Below are 25,104 nucleotides of genomic sequence, written 5' to 3'. Positions count from 1 at the left end.
CAGTATTGCAATTCTCGCCTAGGCGATTAAACCAAGGGGGTGCTAGGGGGTAGCAGGGTGATGGAGGTTCAAACCCCAGAGCCTATGACAGCTATAGAGTTTCCTAAAATTAACTAGAGAGGACTCTGGCACTGCGATCGTTCAGCCACCATGGGAATGATGGGTAGTACACAGGTTTGCCTAGTCTTCGTACTTGCGGGCTTCGAACGCACTTGTGGCTTTGTTTATTGCTATGTTTCGGTTTTCTTTCGGATAAAAGAATGGATCGTTGTGAACTTCGTGACCAGATCGCGCCTTTTTAGGTGCGATCTGGTCACGCCTTTTTAGGCGTGACCTAAAAAAGCGTGAGCCTAGAAAGGCTAAAGTGGTGAAGTGGAACTGCTGACTTTTGCTGAACTTTGTTTAGCGACAAAGCGGATGCACGTGACGCGGAGCCAAACGGAGCCGAAAGAATGAAGTTTAGACAAATCCGTGTATTACCCACCATTCCCATGCTGGCTGAAGCGTCAAGTGTTGCAGCTCCCATAGACACTAGCGCCAGAGTTCCCTCTAGTAAGTATTGTAGGAAACTATGATTACAGCCAGGGGTGGTACCTCCACTCACCTTTCTTCGCATACCAGGCACTACTGCACAGTACATTATGGGGCCATAACTGTACAAGCACTTTGCTTTCTTTTGCTTCATGTGAACTTTACATAGATAATACAGGAGCACTCCATCATACGGAGCTTGGCTTTAAAACCAAAAAGGAAATTTTCCTTTTCCTCCTACCTCACCATTTTTCATTATCTGCATTTGTATTCTTTTACATAATATACTAACAAATGTTAGCAACCAACAACGAAAACCACGACAATCAGGCCCGGCTTATCTTAAATAATATGACCCTTGTGGTAGGATTGAGTAGCCATGGCCTGTCAAATGTATCAGGAACAGCACCTGCAATGCACAAAGTCTAAAGCAAGGAAAATAAAAGAAAACTAATTGTGCAATATTCTGTATTCACGTTTGGTATCCTTTTACACGTGGCCCACAGATCTTTAAAGATGATGTAGTCTAGCTCGCAACATGTGTACCAAGCCTAACATAATAACTGGATAACAGATTTTGCAACACTCGAGTGTCAATTAGTAAAGTGATAGAGTCAAAGGAACAACACGCAAACAGATACGCCTACAACAACGAACCTCGACGAACCACTCTAACTTCAGACACAGCACCGACAAGTCTTTCACAGATGCTAGGCTGTCCAAGTCACACAAAAACCTCAATTGTTAAATAAGAACAGCATAGTCTTTATTTTTTAGCTACTTCTTGATTGTAACACTCCATGCGTGTCATACACCAGCTTTAAAATGAGTGGCTTGTCTCACTGATACGCAGGAGTGATCGACTGCTGCGAGAAGTGAGAAGCTCACACACCATGTCAATGGTGACCTCTCCGACGACCTGGCTGCCGCATTTCTGTCGGAACTCCTTCACCTGGGACTGGAATGTCTTGATCTTGTTGGCCATCAGGCCTTTCAGGTCCTACACACAAAAACAAACACATTTCACTTCTTACACTGCTTTTACCAAGAAAATGCAAGCACCGTAGGTGATGTGCAAGATAATCACAACAGTGTGCTACCTCATAAAGGAACAACCAGGTGTCGTAAAGGAACATAATATGTCAGTTAAACTCGCTAATATAATATTGAACACATAGAATTGGACTCATTGTGGGTTCTTTAAAAGGGCACTGCAACACTTTTTGAACACGATTCAGAAAATTAAATTAAAATCGTGATTTGTAGACACTGCTGCGATGAACATGCAAGCCAAGTGTTATTTCACTGCATGCAGCTCCTGAGCCCACAGTCTCGCATAAGCTATCACCCAGCTTCTGAGGCTATAACAATTTGACAAACTCATGTAAAGGCCCATGAACATCAGCTACAAGACCACAGTTCAAGATCACAAGTTACTGTTCAGCAAAAGCTCACACATTCATGTGCATAACCTTACAATTCTCTAGGAAATGAACGGGAAGTGCTGTTCAAAATTGCGAGCTCAGCCCATCGCTGCTACCTTGTCACTCTTTGGCAATCTTATTAGGCATGGACTGTCAAGGGTTAACAAGTGCATTGCAGAAAGAATAACAGGCAAGACATTGTTACATGCACTGGCCCAGTTGCAAGGAAAATGCATTGACAGGGAACATGGAAATTAAAAATTATGTGCTGTATGTAAATCTATTCCTATTAGGTCCCTTTTATGCCTGCATAAAGACAAAATCGACAATGACAATTTCATGAACTGAAAGTGTGTCACACGCACAGCACTAACTGGAGACTCTACACTAGGTGATATGAAGCAGCAAACTTACAATCTAAGAAATCAGGTCAGTTGCGTATGGGTGCATTTCTCATCAAGTTGAAAAAACAGATGAAAAAACTGAATGTCTCACTACTAATTATAAGCATACTGAGTTGTGCAACAGCTTTCATTCGTTACAACTGTGGATAACATTACACGCGCAATAAACTGCGCAGTAAGGCAAAGTTCGTACCTCTGGCTACACTGATAAAGGACTCTTACTTCTAGTACTTTCTCTAATTCTACAAAGTTTTAGATGCTACCGGCACTCCAGCTCTTAGCGGGCGTGACACCAGCATGGGACCAGTACTGCTGGGGCTCGCACGCCGTCAAGCTGCTCTTTAAACCAAGTGTGTGCCACTGTTAACATTAACAACTGCATTTAAATTGTCTGTTGGCATAAATGCTTTGCAACATCATCATAATGCTATCCTTTTGTACTGGTAGCTTTTCCACCAGCAACCATCTTGCAGCGCAAGAACATCTGAAATACGCTACAACTAGGAACAATGCCACAAAGTGTCATCACTACATTAGTATATATTAGGCGCCTTTATGAAAAATGAGCAATCTTACGCATGACAGAAGCTGCACAAATCTAGAACCACACCTAACCCAATCATTTTTTTTAAGTTCCTTCAGCTTTCTTCTAAAATGGCAAAGGCTTGTATAATTGCTACCGCAGTCATACATACAATGTTCCAGGAAAGGTTTACCAAAATACGGGTGCAGTGCAGAACCATTGGGTTTGCATCAGTGTTGCAAATGCGATGGTATGCATACCACCAGCAATGCATAGTATGCATAGTTGCACCAGTAGTATGCACAGTAGTATGCATATCATCAGAAGTATGCATATCACCAGTTTGAGACCATGAAAGGTGCTTTCCCACATTTGTTACAAAGCCTAATAAAAAATGTGCAGGTTATTTTTTTTAAAGAGACGATTTAATTGAAAAATCGATGCAGCTGCACTTGCAACACAGCTGAGAGATGCAAAACTAGTTGGCCCATGATGACGGCGCATGGAGTTTATTGACGCAAGGGCTGGGCCTAGCCAAACGGTTAAATAATACTTTCTGTCATACAGGAGAAATGTGCTCACCGTGGAGTCTGCCGAGATATTCCTGGAGAACACGGAGAGCGCTGGGAGGCATTTCTGCAAGTAGAGAAGGATGAAGCACGGTTAATTACACAGGAGGATGACACAGAGGAGGTTGAAGTCATTTTCGAGAGGACATTTTTCTGGGGGCCTACTTCGTCCCTTTGTCAATGCACCTTCTGACCATAGTACACATTCTGTCGAATGCTGTGTCGATAATGTGGCTTTCAGAAATGACCCTTTCTTAGAGCTATGCAGCAAGGGTTGGATTGACTGCAAGTGGCAGAAAAATGTCACAGTCCCCGTGGTTCTCAAATAGCCATACGTTTAGCAATATATGCGCATCAAAGGTTGACTGATCAGTGCTACGTCGCTTGTCACTTCCTTTTTATTCCCGAAATAAAAACAAAGATAAAACAGGCCACACTGTGTTTAGAGGGCCTCTTTTGAACTTGAATGACACGAGCATTATTGAATAACACTGTTTTGTACGGTGACTGTTCTTAGCAAGCCTGTTGAAAAGGTCACCCTCACTACACAAAATTAAGTTCCTTTCCCACAATGCAGATGCGTACTGTGGGCAGCTGCAGTTTGTGGGACATATCCATTTATAAAAATGAAAACGAGAGAGAGAGAGTGGGAGAAGAAGAGGCACACGTGAACGGCATTCATCTCAAAAGCAAGTGTGCCATGTGTCAGATAATGCACTGACATGTTGTGATCAGCTCGCGTGACTTGAAAATGGATCGTTCTTCAAGCCGAGCGAATGTAATTCCAACACCATCTGTTCACTAGAGTGATATGCTGTTTTAATACACGTGTGCTGCTAAAGCCTAGAAAAAGAAAGCAATCCTGGTACTGTGCAACGGTAGTTTCATCTAAAACAATGAGCCTCTGTAAACTTTATAATGCGCTTAAAACCCCACTAAAGTTGCCTTCATAAGAACAATGAAAAAAACTGTCATGTGCCTGGATTTAGATACACGTTTAGATACATGTTAGAGAAGCCCAGGTAGTCAAAAGTCAATCCGGAGTCTAACAAAATGGCACTCCTACCAGCAAAATTGTGGCTTTACTATGTGAAACACTGGAGTTATAGCAGTTTGGTTTATTATGATGGTGTTAGAAATTTTAAGGTAGCTTGTTATATATTACATGCTTGGAATGTCACATGAATGTAGGCATATCCCCAACCATGCACGACCAAAATGCACAATATTGCGGGACCCCAGTAGGAGAACTTTGAAGTTGCATTGATGCGTGTCCTTTAATAAAGTAGGTTTACGTTCCCCTTTCTGACTTACAGAGCTATTTCTTATGGCAAGAATGATATTTTCTGGTAATACAGAAGTGTAATTCACCAATTTTGCTCACAGTCAAGAGACCCAAAAGAAAAAAAAGATTCTAGCTGTTTTAGTAAGCTACAAGAGTACCGAAAAAAAAAAAAAACTTTTGTGAGAAGTCTCTTGGTAAGCCAGAAAAAAATGAGGGGAAAAAAAAAAGCAGGCGGGCCTGCCACCCTTCCTACAGCAGCTTAACACGAAGTCAATTTTTACAGCTTCTGCTCAGGCATAATTGGCTTAATCGGGGATTGAGATTAGCAACTTTACAGTAAAATACAAAACACAAGAATGTACAAAAATGTGCGATATCACACCGACATCGCTCTGTGGATGATAAAAACTTTTAAAAATGAGTTTCACCCTCACTTTTTCTTCTAATTATCAACTTTTCCCACTGTCGCATCCACAAGAAAAGATTTTTGAAAGCGTACTGCATAATTGTACCTAAAATGATTTAACGACTTCATTTAATGCTCCTCTTAAGTGTCTTAAAAAAAAGGGAATTGAGTGTTGTCATTGTGTATGGGTAGATGAACCAAGATGTTATATAACTTCGCTTTGCTAAATTTTTCGCAGTTTCGTGTATGAAACTTCCACGAGTGCACTGGTGAAAGGATGCCCAACAATGCTATGCGCTTGTCATGTTAAAGGCAGTGCCTTTTGAAGCAACAGCTCACTGGACGGTCCGATGGTGGAGTGAGCATTGGATTACACAAAATGGCCACATCATCACAGCGAGACCTTTAGTCTTTGCAAGTGTTATCCTTTATCACAGGAAGCATAAATGCAATCCAGGCTGTTGCTATTCTGTCGTTCTTATCATGGCAAACAATGCAAAGCCCGCCATAATTAGTTCTTGCCAAACTGAATGCTGAGAACATGGTGTTCACACCACAATGAGCTGATCAAGTGCACTTCCTCTCAACTCTTTAAAGGAGTGGTGACACAATATATTTTTTACCAGGCTCCTTATTCTTTTTTCATTTCTTTTCTTTCTTTTTGCATTAAGTGGAGATACAGACGTGTTTTAAAACTTTCTTTCCAGCGAATGTTACAGCTACCACCTGTTAGATTCATTTGGCTAGACATGTACAAAGTACTTGTTTATTTTTTTGAATGAGCAACACCATAGCTGCTTTTACTGCCACATGGCATCATAAAACTTTGGCTGTGTCAAGGCATGATGATAAAGCTGACAATGCCAGGTCTGGCATTTCCAGACAAATTTAGTATTTAAATATCTCGTGTATGCCAACCCCTACAGTAATACTGAAACTTCTATGTGTAACAAGCACGTGATGGTGTTACTATACAACTCTGAAAGTATTTGCCTGTACTTCATTAAGTGTTACCTTCTATTGCCTTCTATTTTCTAAACAATGTAACAGCTGGCCACAATAGTTGTAGCTTTGGAACCACTTTTATATATATCCAATAACCGAGGGAAGGGTTCCACATATCCAAACAACTATTCAATCGCGGCATGTTAAGCCAAGGAAAGTTGGCCACCACGTTTCACATACCTGGCAGCTACATTAATGGAGCCCTGAACCACCTTTCCAAGTGAATGGGGCACCGAATGACTTTAGTATCACAGTTTCTTGCCCAGTGAATCAATTGGAACAAAAATTTCTTCAATCCGTCAAGAACAAGCGGAGTTACAGGGATTTGTTACACACTTTGCCTTCTCTCTTCTCTCAACCTGACAAGCTCATTGGACGCTACACAGGGACGGATGGCAAGGGGGAAGGAAGTGGCATCCACACACATCATGGACTTGAGCGCACGTAATGAAACGCAATCGCTCTCTCCCACTGTGACTCAGGTGAGCAAGTGTGGCTACTGTGTAACGTTAGGAGACTATGGAGCACGGCAAGAAGCACATCTGATCCAAGCGGCGCTCTTGATTTAAGTCAGCTATTGGCTAATGGCATGCTATCTGGTAGTTGACGCCAAACAGCAGGTGCCCCACCCACCAAAGAGAGTGAGGAGGGGCCTCTGCATGAAGAGAGCATGCCTGAGAATATGAACTTCACACTCCACTTGTAAAGATTCCTTGCCGCACACGACTGCAAGATTTGGCTGACCTGTTCATAGCAGCGTCTCCTTTTCTCACCAAGCTTGACGGATGGTTCATGACCCCTTTAAGCTAAGTTTCACTCTAAGTCCACTGCACTTAAAATCAATTAGAGGTTCATCAACCAAGCATACTTTTAAATTTGTCAAAACCACAGCAACACATAAGAACAAAAGCACACATTCAGTGATGTCTTTGAAACAGTGAACGCCCAGCTGTTTTCGTTTTAATTTATTTCATGTCGTTGACATTATCCATGTTGATCTGGTACGTTGTATGTCAATGTTATATGAATACTCATTGGTATGTGTAGTATTCAAACGTGTGCTGCTACAGCAAACAAACATCGGTTGTTAGTAAGCAATTCCAACCCGTTAATTTCCCTTCACTGTGCTCTGCTCAGCCTGCGAAAATCAAAATGCTAAGGTCCAGCACAGTTTTATAATTATTGGCATATCACATACAAACAGAAGATGAAATATCAGCACGTCTCCCCCCAGCAAATGTCTGATGCATAATTATTTATTCATCTATATCACACATGTTCACACACATCATTTCTTGAGGCTTTCTGACATTCTGATTACCAAATTGTACTGAGGCAACTAACAATACATCTTATCAGCTGGAAATCAAGCAGGACGTGGAGGCCGTTGTACTTCTGTACTGCAGTCGAACTGGATAAAACAAGAATTACACGAACCACTTGAACATATCAGGCTTAGATGCAAAGCCTAAGAGCCCTGAGACAGAGGCACCTGTCAGAACTGCAAACGAATATTTCGCACGAGTGAAAGTTTTGCCATGGTGGACACTATCTACAAATTTACATTAGCATTATAAGTGGCTGCACAAGTGGGACACTGAAGAGCAACGGCGTGATCTTGATGTTAAACAAAAACCCTATGCATGCCACTTAGGTGAACATACACCTTATGTTACAGATGACAAATAGCAGCAGCCCTTAACCAGCAATTTATTGAGCAGCTTGCATGCATGCACAATAAATAAAAATGTCTAGCATGATAGAGAGTGTGATCCAAGAAGGAATTCATTGTGAAGCTAGGTCAACCAGTTGATGCAAGGTCACACGTTGAAAATGCCACTGAAGTAGCACATAGCATTCTAGCAGAAAGACAACATAGGTGCCATGTTCTGCATTTTTGTTCTCATGCCTTGTCTCGAGACTGCTATCAAGAGACACAATGCATACCCTGACTGCGGCTCTGCTCAAATGAAATGTTAGTGAAAAGTGAACTCTGTCTCTCCTCTGTTGCACTAAGTTATGAATAAAAAAAAAGAGCATGCGAAAAACAAAATGTGTAAAGAAGTGCAAGAAGCCAGTGACCTAGAAGTGTCAAGGCCTGACCTTCCCACAAGGCCATGCAAACGAGAGAAGGTGCAAGAGAGAGGTCGAGTAGGAAATAAAAAAAAAAAAGAGAGGAAGTGGGGAACCATCTATCTACGGCACAGTCGTCACACGCACAGACCTCTGGAGGGCAGCAAGAGTCACCGTCCGAAAGGTGCAGCATCGTCTGCTGCGCACGTGTCTGCTCGAGTCACGCAAACAATGTCAAGGTCCTCAACGCGCAAGAGGGTCACTACTGCGACACTTTACTCTATGAAAGAACGCAGCCGGTTTCGAGCAAGCCGGCACGCAGCAGTGCTCGCGTCTGTCTCCGTATTCTCACAAGCGTGCGGGACAGACGATTGGAGGTCACCGCCGCGGCAGCTGTGCATATGCACAGTGCGCGAGACTTGGCTTTGAACACTCCGAACGAGAGACATCCCCTCTTGCTGGAGACGAGCCAGACGCTGCGCAGGCTCCCCCTGGCTGGCTGCTTCAGAATAGAAAATAGGGGTTTGTTTCTTTTTTTTTTCCTCTTCTTTCTTTTCCAATGCTGTCAACGAGGCGAGAGAAATGCCCGTGGCTTTGGCCAACACCCACGCACAGGTAATCAGAAAGAAACAAAGGGAGAATGTAGGACGCTTCGCTAGCACGTCGCATCGAAGTGGCAAGAAACGGCGGAGCTGCATGCCTCAGCGAGTGTGTCCCATAATGCTTGATGTCTGAGGGAGGAGAGCTTGTTGCAATTATTGCAGCTACTTGTTCGCTTATACATGGCTAAAGTTCAAGGAGGCCATCACCACATAGCAGTTGAAGTATGAGGAACAAAAGAAGGTTTAGTGAATGTGCAAATGAAATGTCCCTACAGGCAGTGCTATTTACCTTACTCAATGTTTCCTTAAGCTTAACACTATTTCTTGATATTTTTTTCAGTGGCGAAATTCTGAAATTTTGGGAAGCAGCACAGCTCAGTAGAGCAGCCATACATTACTCTAGAGTGTACCTCAATACTACAAAAACTAAAATTAACATAATAATAATATTAATAATAATAAATCAATAAATAATAAGGAAGAAGATGAGAATGATAGGTTAAACACAAGAAAAAATTTACATTGAATTGCTTTTCTATGGTGTCTACAAATGCAACCTCCAGCTGAGATCAATAGACAGGCATATTCTGAATTGTGAGTACCATCAACGAAGATGCTGGAAATATTAAACTAATTTTGGAAGCATAACTATATCACTGGAAATATGCCAAAACACTGAAACTAAAGACGTATTATGCCAAGCATAACGGCACAGCATCCACAAGTCTAGCCTTCCCCGAAGCTAAGCGTGTTGGCTTGTGTGACTAATTTAGTGCACTAAGAACCTAAAGCAAAGCAGGGCAAGGTCTATTTTCAGACCAGGCATGGGCCAATAGAGCAGTCGCAAGTTGCAAAATTCTTTTGCCAGTAGGAAAGGGACTCATTCGTCACTGCTGTTTGTTGACAAAGAACCTCTAAGCTTCCGCTGCACACAACATTGGTTGGCCATCTTTAGCGTTTTGTAAAGGAGGAGAGCAGGCTCCTCATCAAAATAATTGTTAGAACAACTGTTACTTTAATATTACAGCTTAGTTACACGCAGAAGCAAGTAGTACAATAATTCAAGGCACAACCATCATCTGCCAAGAAAAATCCACGGAGCAATTTTCCGCGTTTCGAGATAAGACTGTGCTCTTTACACACAATAAGCCCTCAAGTTTCGGTGGATTACAGTTGACCAAATAGGTGGCTTCATCTATTATCTTATCAAATTCATTTTGTAGTCATGAGGAGGCAGTGACCGTAAGTGGAGGTCACTGGTCATTAGATGGAACCTTAAGCTCGAATTATGCTACAATGTACGTATGTACTACATAGATATCTATAATATGTTGCGTACTACTCACTTAGCGGACTAACGCGATAGTGTTAAACGACCCACGTCACAGAAATTCTGGTGTTAGCAGCATTGTCCGTGCATGAAAAATCGCAATGGATGCAAAGAATAAAAATCATGGGTTCGAGCTGGAATCAAACCCAAGCATTCTGTGTAGCATTCAGGTGTTCTATCACAGAGCTACGCCAGTGCTTGAAGGTGTTTTGAACAGAAAAGAAACCCTACACAGGCGTCATGTAGGTTGGGGAGTCACATTAATGGATGCAATATTGCGTGGCAGAGGTGTAGAGTCCTACGAGACATTGCACCATGTGAATCGTGCAACAAGTGGGTGGTTTAAAGGCCAACCCATCACAGATGTCAGCCCTCTTACTGCTCTGCCAAAATTTATCATCGTATTCATCATCAGTAGCAGCATCAACAAAGTGTACAGCTGTGTAGGTGCCCGTATTGCCTAATGGACTTGCAGTCAGTACTCCACTACTTCACAAAATGTTAATAATAATTCTTGGGGTTTAACATACCAAAACCACTATGTGATTATGAGGGACACCGCAGCAGAAGGCTCTGGAAATTTTGACCACCTGGGGTTCTTTTGTGTGCACCTCTAAGTACACAAGCCTCAAGCATTTTCGCCTCCATCGAAAATGCGGCTGCTGTGGCCGAAATTCGATCCTAGGTCAGCAGTTAGCACCATAACCACTAGACCACCGTGACGGGTACTTCGCAACTGCACTATCAGTAGGTACCCCAGGAGAGCTTACAACTGCCAATGCCAGGTTCACGGACGTTCCTTTCCTCACAGCATGGTTGAGGTATCCGCTGAGAAGAGAAGCGTGGCAAGAGAATGAGGCCTAATAACGCTATTGCATACTACTCTTGAAGGTGAAGCTCAAGCATCCTCCAAGTTTTTTGCATGACATGCTAACCTGCAGATTTGCAAACAGCAATCACTTTCTTGGAATTTGTCAATTTCCCTATTCAGCTTTGAATTGTGGAATAGCATTCCATATAATGGGACACAACTGCATGAGCTTTTCAATGGCTTCCAAAATTGGGTCGATGGTATATAATGTTGTAGGCAATCAAATCAAATGCGACCGTGACGTCAATATTGTTACTTTATTCAAATGAATTTATTTCAAACGGTGCTCAAATAAAAAACGCCAGGCCTGCGCGGAACATGCAGCACAGTCACGACGACAGCTGGAGGAGTGGCCTTTCTAGAGCCCGTTGTAAACTCTCTTGGGGTGACTTCTACAAGTAAACCCGACTGGAGGGCTGGTTGGTACCGCATTTCTTAAGTTTCAGCGCAAGGAGACACAAACACGAGCAAGAAGGGACGAGGACACGGCGCTGTGTCCTCGTCCCTTCTTGCTCGTGTTTGTGTCTCCTTGCGCTGAAACTTAAGTTCTACAAGTACACTACATAGCAAGTTACCCACTATGCTGTAAATCGTCATAATTTCGCGAAGTAGGAAATCATCCACAATGCCATTATTCATGATTCTGTAGAGAAATGAGCTACCCACTAAGCGTCTGTAAAGCATTGTGTGCACCTTGTTCATGTAGGTGTGGTCCTCGTGGAAAAAAGAAAAACATATTCAAATAACTTTGCACGGACCAGAGTCAGCTGCAGCTATGTTCTCAGTGGCTGAGTGAGTTTAGAAGAAGAGCCAAATAAAGATGGCGGCATGTCATTATGAGCTTGGAGTACCGTAGCAATACACCTCTAATACAGGTAGAGGTCATGCTCTCACAAGCGATTTCCTACCTATTTGAACACGGTGTGCTTCCAAACGAAACAAAGGAGGAGTTGCAAGAGCATTGCAACACCGCAAGGGAAAACACGAAGAAGAAAGATGTTCTATCGTCAAATGCTCTTTGGACATCTGAAGTTTTATTGTTGCTAAAGCATATGTTTAGAGGCAAAGCTTTACTTACTAACAGAATTTAATCCTCGTATCTAACACAGGACCTACAAAAGGCCTTGCAGCAGAAGGCTCCATAATCACTCTACCTACGTGAAGTTCTATATTCACCCAAAGCTCAGCACACTGGCATGTTTGGATTCCGACCACCCCACCCCCTTTAATTTAAATAAAACCACCATGGCAAAGAACTGAACCTGCGACCTTGACTTTGGCCGCACATCAAGAGAGCAGCAAGTCCGCAAAGTGCTTTAACAGCTTACGAAAAAAAAGAAAACTGCCCAGTTCAGTGATTCAACACTACCACCTGTTTCTATTCCTACAGAGAAGAGGCATCAACTTTTCTAAATAGTTCATATTTAGAGTAACAAAAAAGAAAAAAAGAATTGCTGCAGATATACAATGCGCCCTTTTGGAATCTACGTACTGCGAACCTTCTCTATACCTTCACCCAATGCTCGATGCGCATGACACGACATGTCTCTAGGTTTCTTCCACCCGCTCTTCATAACAGGGTGTAATTTCCCCAAAGTGGGCAATCATTACCAACCAGAGCTCATCCATTTTTAGCTGGGCTACAAAGAGAAGTAAATTAGAAGACCAGAAGTAGAAACCAGAAGTAAATTAAGAGTCCAGATGTGCAAATCAGGTGAACATGAGAGCAAAGGTGCATATTTGCAAGTCACTTGAACGACTGGGAGTGGAATAATGGAGGTAGGGAACGACCTGTTTGGCAAGGGAGCAGCAGCGGCAGCCGTTGTCAGGGGAAACACAAGAAGGCTAACAAACAAAGCTTTCCTTTCAAACACACACACATACACACACACACATACAGCTTTCCGATCATACAGAACTAAACAAATCACTACGGATCATCTGCTTTTTTCGCTACGCTTCTCAACTGGTGACGCAAGTTGCTGCTGGGGTACGTAGCCCGCTTGGTGCCTCTAGGTAAAAGGCATCATTTTATTTTGTTTTCTAGCCCCCATAGACGAACATTTAGAAATTCAAACAAATGAAATCTGGGAGCCCTCTTACTTTGTCAGATCTAGGACAGTTTGCACTGGTATGAAGTTAGGTAGGCCTTGCTAATTAAAACAAGGGATCCGGACACCAAACAAAACAATTTTATAACAAATATACTAACGTCTCAGCTCTCTCGCTGGAGCCTTGTTCATCTGTTCGTTGTCTGGATCCCCCCCCCCCTTTTTAATCGTTTGATCACGACCAAATGGGCTTCCGTCATCCTCTGGATATCATCCGTAAGCCTGCTAACTGTGCAGCTGAAAGCAGCTAGCTCAACACAGCAATCTACCGAAACCACCAGTGCATGATAAAAGAAAGTCAAGCAGGTGCGTCCAAGCACAACTAGCCCATACATAAAAGGCTTCAGACAGGTCAACAGTCTTTTTTCCCAGCTGTGACACAGCAGAGAGCGCCTGCACATGTTCAGGCTGCAAAGCACATGCACAGTTAAGCACTAATGCAAGACTGCTGCTTTTGTGTCACAGAGTTGAGAGGAACGCGGCATGTACTGCATGCAGACAGGTTTCTGCACATCCGGCAGCTTTAGTTGGGGACCCCATTTCCAGCACTGTGGAACTTGATTGACGAGAATAGTCGCGATAAAATGAGATAGAACTGCCCAGGAATATTGTGCGCACTTGATATCATCACAACCCAAATGAGGTCATCGGTTTATGGCAGCAAATAAAAGATATGACTGATTTTAGCTCAGCGACCCTATTACAGTACGACTAATCTTGCCTTTTCAAAGTGAATTTAGGCTTATGTCATTCAGAAATTTACTGCTTCCTGTCGTGGCTTTTGTGACCTTGCTGGCATGTTTGTCCCATCCCTAACATAGATGAGTATTTTTATGGTTAACGAAAATGAAATGAAAAAAAAAAAAATAAAAGAAGAAAAAAGTAATATCCAGAGAAGTCTTGCCATCCTCAGACTTATGTTTCAAATTTCAGGTGGCCTGGACTGGCATGTTCACTTATACACACAATTTTCATGAGGTGCAAAGAAGCTGCTAAATAAATAAGATCAATATGTTCAAACTTCTTTTTATTATTGAACCCATTCTGGTAAATTTGTTAGTCTTTAGAGAAGCTGTGCCACTTGTACAAGCTTGACTGGGGTTTGTCTAAAATTATCTAGCATAAATGTGTTCTACAATCTAAACAGCAGTGTAATATCTTTCAACAGGGCCTTACATGGCTCTAACGCTGTCCCTCCACTAATCTCACCACTTTGTATGGGGGCAAATACAGGCAACACCCCTCAAATATTATGCATTCCAAGTCATTGAAAAAGAGAAAAAATACTTTAAAAACCACTGTGGCATTTTTCTTTTACGTCCAGATCATTTAGCACCAATGAACATTTTCAGGGTGCCAATGAGCACTAATATAAAAAAATGTGCCTTGGTAATATAAGGCTACATATGGGACTCAACTTGGCCCTATCAAGTACTTTTTATGTTTTGACACAGACATTGACAATCCCTCTAAACAAGTGAAAATTCGCTGCTTTAATGGGGCATTCTTAGTCGTCCTTGTTTGCTGGTGGCAGAAACGTAAAAGAAGGGATGCGGCAAGCTACACAGGTTCTGTAAAAGGCAATTTTTTAACAAGAACATCTTGTGCCCATGCAAATGAGCGAATGATTACTGTTCAGGATAGACCAAGCATTTCAATGTGTGCCGAGAGAACCACCCTTTCACCTCCCAACCCCCCGCCCCCCACCCACACACACACACGTTTGCTACCCTGCATCCACCAGACATACATATTAATAATTTTTCCATCTGTGCCTTTAACAAAATTGCTAACATGGCACCCTCAACTGTACACTAGATGTCTAAATGGGCAATAATATCAGAAGAAAAATATAATTATTTTTTAAACTAGCAATTAGTATACTTTGACCTTGCATCTTTATTAGTCAATCTTGCACCACACAATTTATAGTAGGATCTGCAGACAGTGAAAAAATTCGCAACAGCTTTGACTCTTCAAGGTGAAAACCCCCAGCTGTCTGTACCTGGAGATTGGCTTCCATATCTGTCAGCCAAAAAAAAAAAAAAAAAAAAAATCAAGGTAGGTCGCATTGTTATCTGGCAGGGTCATGAGCTGCTTCATGCATGTTTAGTCTGTAGCGAGTGACCCAAAAAAAAGCTTATAAAAGATAAGATAGCGGAACGTGCAGTCACACGTGAGGCAAGCCAATGTCACACCAGGTATTGCACTGAAGATAAGAACTGTACTGTTAGTGTACGTGCGTATGCATGGCATAAGAATGCATATCACATTTCATAGCACTGAGACCTACATTCCCACCATGCTTGCATGTACAAACGCTTATCAGGCGGTAGCTGCGTACTTCCCGTTCTATCCTCCACACTGCAGTCGTGATGGGCTAAGGCTTGAAGTGATAGCCACTTCTGACTTATGTGCTTTGTAACCCTAGCCGATAACACGTTGCCGTGACCCGAAATTTTTGCATATGTCATGGGCTCCGCCTATTACTGAGGTACAATAAAAAACGTTGCAGACGAGAGTTTGTTGTGAAACTAAGCTGTTCACTGCTAATAGCTTAAAATGTACAAAATTAAACGCCGGGCTTTGTATGCGCTTATAACATCAGATTATAATGAGACACGCCCAGTGGAGGACTCCGTATTAATTTTTAGTGCCTGGAGTTTGTTAACAAGCATTTTTAAGCATACGGGTGTTCTTGCATTTCGACCTCATGAAGGTACGACCACTGTGGCAGGGAAGACGCACGCCATCATGCTTAGAAACGCAGTGTTTTTAGAAACCCTTCATGGTAGCTGCCAATGAGATAGTAAGCACTGAAATGCTCACATAAGTGAGAGCCTAGGGGCAAAAAGAAAAAAAAAGTAAATTACCTACCCCATGATACGTACAAAATGTTAAGAGTTATCCATTCATTAGCACATTTAACTTATAGTAACTACCATGAGTAAATGTGTCGAATGTCACAAATCTTTGATAGATAGAGATTATGCCGACTCAAACAGCTGTGCGCAATTACTGTGGTTAAGCACAGGTTTCAATGGTAAAACTAGGCGAAATGAGAAAGCTGATTTCATTTTCAGCCAGTCAAACACCTTTCGCTTGCCTTTGGAATTTTACTGTAGGTGCACACCTATCCGAGAAGAATGAGAAACGCGGCGGGAGCTCGGGGCGTATGGGACGAAGCACACTTGCTGCATGCCAACGACACCGCGCAGCAATTTCCTTTTCGTTCCTTCTTTCCTGCAAGATGGTATGTCGAGAAATTTTTTCTCCGTAGCGGATCGTATACTTAACCACTTTTCGCCAACGGGCATGACGTAGCAGAGCGGTGAACCAATTAAACAAAAAGAAAAAGAAAGTTATATATAGCACACGGTGTATAACGGAAACAACACCTCCGTTAATGAACGTCACAGAGGGTGGGGTGAGCGAAGGAAAGAGGGATCAACGTGACACCACCGGAAAGTTTAACCCGTTCATCACTGGGGTAGCCCCGGCAGACTGGTCTGCCGACACCGGGAAAAAGAGCCACGCCGAATGCACTAAAGAGCGCGGAGAGAATGCCTAGGCTGCTATCGCCTCCGGTTAGTCTCACTAAAGTAGCGTGTTTACAACGAGCTGTATACATTGCACGCTACAGGCGCAAGGCCCTCCGCTGCAAAACTGGAACGCTCGATTCGTGAGAAGCCGGCGAAAGGTTATAACACCGGACCGTTCGATTATCAGGGACGCGCAAAGACGGCGGCGGACAAACCTTAACCAGTCTCGAAATCAGCGTTAAGAAGTGTCCAGGACGGGATGTTTAGCGAAACGAAAAAAGAAAGGCCACGTCGATCCGTAGAGAAATCAGAGCGAAGCACGAATACGAACACACACGTCGACCTGGTGACCTCAAAACGAGGAAAAACTCCGCGTCTAATTTAATTTGCGTCCAGCAGTCGCCGATGAATGAAATCTTCCGTTAGCTTGTCGCGCAGCCGGTGACGCCGTAAATTACTGTTAGCGTTGTCAACGCCAGTCATTCATTCCGATAGGTTGTTTCTCTCATGCCGCTCAAACGAAGGTCGGGCCTGTGGAAAGCCGCGATGCGTTGGGTCGCAGACCACCACCGATACGGGAGGACGGGATTTTTTTCGGACTTACCTGAGTTTGAATGACGGTGCGAGACGGGAGTAACCGAAAGAGGGCCATGCCGACGAAAATTCCTGCAGGAGGTAAGCCCGGAGAGCACGAGTTTTTTAAAGCACCGTCCAAAACTCGCCGGCCGCCAACAGCCCTTGGAAGCCCACGATGGGAAAAGGGAGTCCGCTACGTCGAAAACGCGAGGCGCGAAGTACGCGAAAGAAAACTCGAAATGTTTCGCTTCAACGCACTGGTTCGTTAATGCTAACCATTTGGTTGACAAATTACACAAAACTTCTTGTTTAGTTTACAGTATAGTTTCTTTTAATTTGTGTAGTGCAAAGTAAGCGGCGTTTTTGAAGGTTGTTAATGCGAAACTTCAAACAACTTTTGCAAACTCATTTTTTGTTCAGCGAAGTTAAAAACAGTTGTCGCGACACCTATTAACGTTAATCTTAACCATGAATGCAATACTTTTAAACAAATTTGCGCAGTAATATTTGTTTTAATTTAGTGTAGGTAGCGCAACACCTTTTACAATATAACACATAACGTAATTGTATTTGTGAAATTAGGTTTTGCTACTGTATTGCCGCGAAGCTAATGCACCGAATATTCGTGCCTCACGTTTTGAGGTTACGTGCTAACCCACCTGCGTGCGCGGCGGCCTGCTGTGAGGCGAAGCTTGCGGAGTTTTCTGCTCACGAGTTTTGCGAATCGCTCATCCAGCGCAAAAGACCCGCACATTTCGGCCCGTAGACATCGGACAGTCGCGCAGAGAGTCGTCTTAAAACTGTCCAACATGGGTACGTGCCTCGAGCAACTTTTGCCATCCACTCGAGCAGTTTTCTTTTCGAGTAGCCGCGTAGTACCAATCGATGGGGCCAGTTTTGGGTGTAGTCATTTCCTAACCGAAAGAAAACCACAGCTGTGACCGTACGCTTCGATATTTTTTGTTTGGTTTGCGTTATGCCTATACTACGCGTTTGCAGAGGCCGATCGGCTTTCTCCTTTAATGTATTGCAGTTACGTTAATTTAAACGGACTCGCACGGGAGCTAAAAAGTTTTCAAATTGGCGTTTTCAATGATCCACTGCTCGAATGTCTGGCCGGCGTATACAGTATTCGTGGTGCGTCTGTAAAATGCACCGTCGTGCGTCGATTACGCTGCTCACTGGCAATATAAATGTATTGATGTGTGCATGCCATGCAATTTTTCCTCTTGGTCGACATCTCCGCATGCTTCCGGCCCAGTTTCTTTCGCGTGCGCCGAATTTTTTCACCGTTTTCTTCTTCTTGCTGAAACGACCTACATTTCTGACGTCGCTGTCCACGAAAATGCACCTCCGCAGACAATTGTACGCCCTGCCAGCGCCTTCCCGTGCTGCTGCTGCCCATGCTGAGAACAGCTGTCCAAACCGATCGGCTTATATTGGCCTTTAAAAATGTACGCACGCAGATGAAAGAAGGGGATGACGTTTTCTGCACCGATACTACAACGCCACAAACGCACGCCCATTCATAAAATAACATATTCACGATATAAGAGTTGAAGCGCACGTAGGGCGTACGCCGTGATTGGTTCTGACAGCTGTGTCAATCGAAGAATTGATGCAAATGTTGATCCGGGAACGTCGATTTCCCTGTGATACATGATGCATATGCGCTTTCGTGGTCATATAGCTCCGGCGATCGCGAGCCTTTATTTTGAGTTTTATTCCCTTTTGCAAAAAGTACATTCTAATAAGTGAACTATTTTTGTGACACTTGTGCACGAAAGTAATGAGGTAATTTTCATTCAAAGTCGTGGACCGCGAAATCAGTACCCCTTTTAGTACATCTTAGTGCATTTTTTTTAGTGCAAGATAGAAAGAGCAAAAAGGAGGCGAACAGAAAATAAATGCGGTGGGAAAATGCGAAACACCGGTTCTTGGGACAGAAGCCAGTGGCTTGAGTTCTCTTCGCGGCATTACCGGAGTGTCGTGCAGAGAAGCCCACTTTCGAGCCATGCTCTCGTTCTGGGTGCCGAAACGTCATTACGTTGTTTTTGCTCTTGTGATCGGCGTGCTCGTATTTTATTCAATATTTTAGATAAGATTAACCGCAACTGCCGTGTCATCGTCATGTTGATTTCTCTTGTTTTACAGTGATCATCTTGGGTGGAGTGTTAGTGATCTGTTATTGGCTGAAGCCTTGTTTATTTTATTTACATATATCTGACCCAAACATTCCCGATGGACTAATGCGCAGGAGACCGAGGAGGCGACTGAGTTGAAAAAGTTGGCAATTGCGAACTTCAATAAAGAACATAAATGAATTAATGGTGTGTTGACATGTTCATGGCAATGTGCGTGTAAAAAAAAAAGAACTATTGATGAAAGTCTCAAGTATTTGAGAACAAAAAGGTAAGGTCAGCGGCACCTACAGATTCTGACAGTATATATTCTCATAAAAAGGTGAGGGAACACAGATAAAGTCAACAGAAAAAATACAAAACTATGCTTATAATCAGTTGCAGTACCTAATCTTATCAGAAGTGCAAGTGCCGGGCTGCAGTACATGTAAAAGAAAGGATGTGCGACTGAAAGAGTGTAAATGAAGTTGTGTAGACTTATTTGAAAGATGATTTTTGTGTTGATGGTGATTGGTGTGCTACACGATTTTAATGCCGAAAATGAAGAACAACTCTTGTGTGCGAAAATTGGCAGAAAATGTTGGTTCGGTCTAGTAGATTCTGACATGCGTTCTAACAGAAAGACATGTATGAGAAAATGTTTAGACGTGTGAAAAATTTTTCAGTTAGGTTTAATGGTAGCTTTTGTATTTTATTGCGATAGCAATTATATGGACCGTCTCAGCTGGTTTTTGCCGCCGCCGTCATGCACCGTATATGTATAAGTATGTATATATATATATAAAAGTCCCAAAGAAAAATAATTCAGAAAAATGCTTCCGAAGCGCGGAATCAACCAGCGACCTCTCGCTTCGCAGTGCGTGGCGCTAACCACTACGCCACAAAGCGCAGATCCTTCAGGTAGCTAACGGCGAGCGTTATATACACAGCCTTTACCGCTGGCAGGACTCAGAGACGGCAGGCGCTTATAAGCGTTTCTTCATTACTAGCGAGATGGCACGAGGAGCACAGCGGGCGCATTTAAAAGCCGTCGGCCAGCTTGCTCGCTTCTTCTAATATTTGCGCCGGGAGAACCTTGCCCTTCCGCTCTCTGCTCGCGCGGTAGTTTTTTCTTCTACTGAACACATGATGGACCTCCAGCACATGATTTTTAGGTGGGCGGGAATGTGAGGCATGAAGCTCTGACAATGGCTATCCTGCTTAAAACATACTCATCTGATATGCTTCTCTGTCTTCTTTCTTCCAAATTCTGTATCTTATCGTCCAGTCCTTCGTAAATGCTGGATCAGGGCGCTTTCGCGACACAAGAACAGTAGGCCCTCTGCAAACGAACTCCGATCTGAGCACTTGATACATTCAAGGATATTTCATATCCTTTAGAAGTCATAGGGGTTCAGCTCGCTGTGTGTTCTTAGTGACAGTTCACCAGCGACACTGCCCATGCAGCTATTCTCAACAAAGTCCAAGTGTTCCTCACAAGGCACATCGCTGGACCATGCTGTTGGCTTTTGCTTCCACAGCCATAGCTCCTGGCTGACCTCCAATGCCAAGGCTGTGAAATGCGATGCAAACATCAAAGAATTAAGAATTACTGGTTTTTAAAAGAAATCTGTGATGAAGTTGTCTGTTTGAATGGGGTACACAGCAAGCGACTTTCATTTCATCATCGTTCGTAACTTTGTATTGAAGCGAAAATTCGGGACTTCAACATAACCTGCGCTGGAGGCCTGAAGTTGCGCCGTGCAGTGTGCACCCTATGCATCCCACAACTTGAAGAAAGTGGCAAACAGACGTGGGAAGCTGATCTTTTTCTCTGCACATTGGAAGATCAGTTATCCAGTTCGTGCATGTGCATGCCATCTGACTGTAGCAAGAAGAATGATTGCTCAAAGAAACGTCCCACTGTTGTTGTGTACGAAATTCCACTATTTTACGACAAAGACCTACATTGGCCAGGCCAGGCACTGCGTAAATGAGTGCGCGTAGGAGCACAACCTGTCCTTAGAAAGGTCCTGCTACATTTTTTAACCTTATTCGGAAAACGATGCCAATCTGCAGTCGAAGCTCCTGTGAACATGTCGGCTAAACATTACTACACCACATGCAGCAGAGAACTTAGAAATTAATGCGAAAAACAGCCGAAAATCACTTTCTTTCCTCAGAAACGTCATCATCAGACACACACAGCAGCTGGTAGCAAGTGGGCATGACACCTAGGTCTCTCTCCCACCTTATGCTATGCCGATTTGCTCAAAGTATGAACAGAATAGCCCAGTAAACCAGTACTACTTCTACTGCATGCCACAGTGCCGGTGTGGCCACTGCATTTTCCAATTCTCTTTTCTTCCCTGCAGAATCTGGTCTTCAGAAGCACCCGACATCGTGCGACACCTTTGTGGCCCTGCCACCAGCCACGCCAACGACTGCGTTGTTTTGGCAAGAACTCTGACCGCCCTGCGGGGGAGGTGCAGGAGGTGGTGTACGTGCCCAAGACACATCACGGCGCTTCCACCAAGTTGCAGGTGCGACTGCTGTGTGTCCGCAGAAAAGTGTGGCCCTAAGGCAACAGCTGTGCCAAAGGGAAAAAAGAAACATTTGGGAAGGGCTACCAAGGCATGGAAGAAACACAGCGCAATAGAAGGCGGGGACAAGGTGGGCAACGCACACTCAGCGCTGGCTTGCGACACTTGCAACAAGTGTTGCAAGTCAGCGCTGCGTGTGCGTCGCCCATCCTTGTTCCCGTCTTCTGTTGCGCTGTGTTCCTTCCAGTGCCCAGGCTTCTACACCAAGGCACAACTTGAATACTGCCAGAGTCCTTTAAAAGTATTGAAGGACTTTGATGCCGTAGTTAAAGCGCGACACTGCACAGTTAAGCTGCATTACTTATTTGTATTGAAGATATTCGGCGCAACTTGGCATTCACTCGAAAAAACACACATTCACACACGCTTCCACTCAAGAACACACCCCACATACAGTGCTTGTGTGTGGGGTGTGTTCTTGAGTGGAAGTGTGTGTGAATGTGTGTTTTTTCGAGTGAATGCCAAGTTGCGCCGAATATCTTCAATATGACAAGTGACCAACTAGCCCAACACGAGTTCTATTACTTAGTTGTGTTTCTGCAATGAAAAAACGCTACTCTTATTTCAAGTAGAGGTTTGGTAAGCTGGGAATACTCAGAAATGAAGGGTTTGTGTTGATGCTACCCTGAAGTTCTTGCGCCAGCTTGCTGTGAGATCATGGCTTTGTGCACGATCCACTAAACCATGTAATTGGTCTTTCTGTGAAGAAGGGCCATGTTTCCTTCTACATACCATTAGTTTTCGCTGAAATGTTAGCTAATGTGGTATAACGAGAAATTTTCAACTGTCACACTGTCTTTGATATTCACTTCCCCGCACTAATTCCTTCAGGCCTTAAAGTTACTAATAGATGAAACAAGTGAAACACTTCACACGGCAACTCTCAAGGACGTTTCTTTTGGCAGTGGAATGGTGAAAATAGGAAAAAAAAAAAAAACATTCATTGAGAGTTCTTGATGTCATGCAGAGGCACTGGCATCTAATACCAGTACAAAATTTTCAGAAAGCAATTGTAGCCTAATATTTCAGTTCCTGTAAATTTGTTTCTTTGTTGAATCGTGACAGCTTTATTATTTTTTTATTAGGCCAATGCATGTTATGACATTGAGTGGTAATGTTCGTCGTTTAGTGAAGCCAGGAAGACGTAGGGGACATTCGGTGTTTTAACTGTAGCGCAATGATTACGTTGAAAAGAGTGAAAGGGGACGAAAAATCATCCTTCCATCATGGTATCCACCTACAACCTTCAAATTTACACGAATTGTGGGTTCAAATCCCACCGATAGAAAGGGTGATTTTTTCATCTACTGTAAAATCCCGAGCACTTGCCCCCCCCTCCCCCCTACGAGAAAGCATAATTTGACAAGATTTGGAGGGGGGGCCCTTGCTCGGTCATGGATCCAAATTCGAGATGGTGGCAGAAAGAGCCACTAAGAATAAAGAACGCACACGTGTGCTTCTAATGAAAGGCTTTATTGAATACACACTCATTCACTGTTTTCATTCGCCCTCCTTGGGGTGAATAAAAACAGTGAATGAAACAGTGAAAATGGTGGGAGGGGAGAAGAGGCTACATTTTGAAATCTCCCAAAAGGAAGGGGGAGTGCTTGCTCGGGATTTTACGTTTCATTAATTCCTTTCAGTTTAAGTCACAATCATTACACTACAATTTAAAAAAACACCAAACGATGTCCCGTCTGCCTCCCTTGGCTTAATTGTCTCTTTTTTTCATTGGTTGTGTCGAAACAAAGAAACGAGCCCCTCGAACTATTCCCCTTCTTTCAAACAGGAAGGGTTTACCTTAACAACATCCTTATTGCCACTGTTTTTCTTTTGAATGCGAAGCATTTCTCAGCGACCTCAGGCACTTTGGCCGTTTCTATCTATACATATCTATCTATCTAGCTAACCGCTTACGTCTGGGCGCTCTCCTGGTCATCTCTATACTTCTAATATACGAAAATTGCATAGCAGGGATCAGAGTATGACGAACATGATTCACTGGTCATTACATGAATAACACAAAATACCTGTCGCGTACGTCATGAAACCCTTTCTCTCAGTCATGTGTGGCACATACCCAATACAGAGTTCATGTTATGGGGTATGTGCCACAGGTGATACAGAGTCACAACCAACAGTAACTGCGAACACACACAATGATACGCAAGGAAAGTGATAATAACAATAATTGTTGGGGTTTATATCGGAAAACCATCGGGTATTCTTCAACGTGTACCGACATCACACAGAACACGGGCATATAGCATTTTGCCTCCATCGAATTGTGACCTCCGCGGCCGGATCGAACCCGCGACCTTCGGGTCAGCAGCTGAGCGCCTTGACCGCTACACCACCGCGGCGGACGCAAGAAAGTGAAGAAACTGAAGACCGGACAGCTTGGAAGACTCTCAACTATCATCCACTCGTCCCGTGGTCCGCAACGTGGACCACGTGGATTACGCAAAAGCCGGCGTCAGTGCTTCCTACAATAAATCTCCTGAGAGAACCAGGCCTCTCATCATTACCGGTGACTTCAACACTGATTTATCAAGACCCATCAACGCTTGGTCCTTGTACTGCATGAAAGATGGATTGGATGTGGAGAGGGCATGAAAGACCTAGCTGCCACGTCCACGACAGGAGGTATTATAGATCATTTCATCATAAGAGGCATCCAGGATTTCCACAAGCTGCACTTCATCGCACTTCACTACACTTAGAACCTCAAAGCCGCGATCACGAACGGATCCGATTAACAAGTCCGGTCCAGCTGCTGGTGCTCAGTGATCACGGATGATGACCTTGTTCAATAACTGTCAAGAACCCCTTCTACACATACACACGGGTACGTGAAACGTGCGCACGTTCTCCAAACCAATGGACACGTATAAGCATAACAACTGTAATTGTGACTGTGACGTATGTGCAGTGCGCCTGCACGTGCCACTGGGCTGTGTATATATGTCAGCAAACTTTCCTGAATGAAGCTTAGTTGCGAGTAAGGCCTGTCCTGTGCATCTGCGCTTTTTCTTTCTCGTAACTGTTGTGCGTGAAAGATGTAGACGGGGAACACAAAAACATACACGGAGCACACACTGTCACAAATTTTATTAGCAGAGTGACTGG

General features: G+C 43.6%; 2 protein-coding genes across 10 annotated transcripts in view; one reads left to right on the top strand and one right to left on the bottom strand.

Moving 5' to 3' along the window:
- The window catches only part of LOC119386823 (probable citrate synthase 2, mitochondrial), a 114,806-nt gene that overhangs the window by 42,765 nt on the left and 46,937 nt on the right, over positions 1-25,104 (bottom strand). For 3 of the 9 annotated variants that reach the window (XM_049413250.1, XM_049413252.1, XM_037654092.2), the window contains exons 1-3: positions 17,281-17,480; positions 3,465-3,518; positions 1,424-1,531 (exon numbers count right to left, since the gene is read on the bottom strand). The exons of 5 other annotated variants lie outside the window; for them this stretch is intronic. In XM_049413250.1, coding sequence (XP_049269207.1) covers positions 1,424-1,531; positions 3,465-3,518; positions 17,281-17,328 — 210 coding nt within the window. In that variant the 5' untranslated portion in view covers positions 17,329-17,480. Of the gene's footprint in view, positions 1-1,423; positions 1,532-3,464; positions 3,519-17,280; positions 17,482-25,104 lie in introns of those variants that run through there. One more of the 9 variants, XM_049413253.1, reaches the window with a different exon arrangement.
- The window catches only part of LOC119386821 (secernin-2-like), a 169,570-nt gene continuing 162,362 nt past the window's right edge, over positions 17,897-25,104 (top strand). The window contains 1 exon segment of the mRNA XM_049413257.1: positions 17,897-18,065. Within this exon segment, the coding sequence (XP_049269214.1) occupies positions 18,062-18,065 (4 nt within the window). The 5' untranslated portion in view covers positions 17,897-18,061.

Source organism: Rhipicephalus sanguineus, chromosome 3, assembly GCF_013339695.2.
Source record: "Rhipicephalus sanguineus isolate Rsan-2018 chromosome 3, BIME_Rsan_1.4, whole genome shotgun sequence".
In the NCBI taxonomy this organism is placed as follows: Eukaryota; Metazoa; Arthropoda; class Arachnida; order Ixodida; family Ixodidae; genus Rhipicephalus; species Rhipicephalus sanguineus.
The sequence above is the reverse complement of the archived record's forward strand: the minus strand, read 5'-3'. Positions and strand labels throughout refer to the sequence as shown.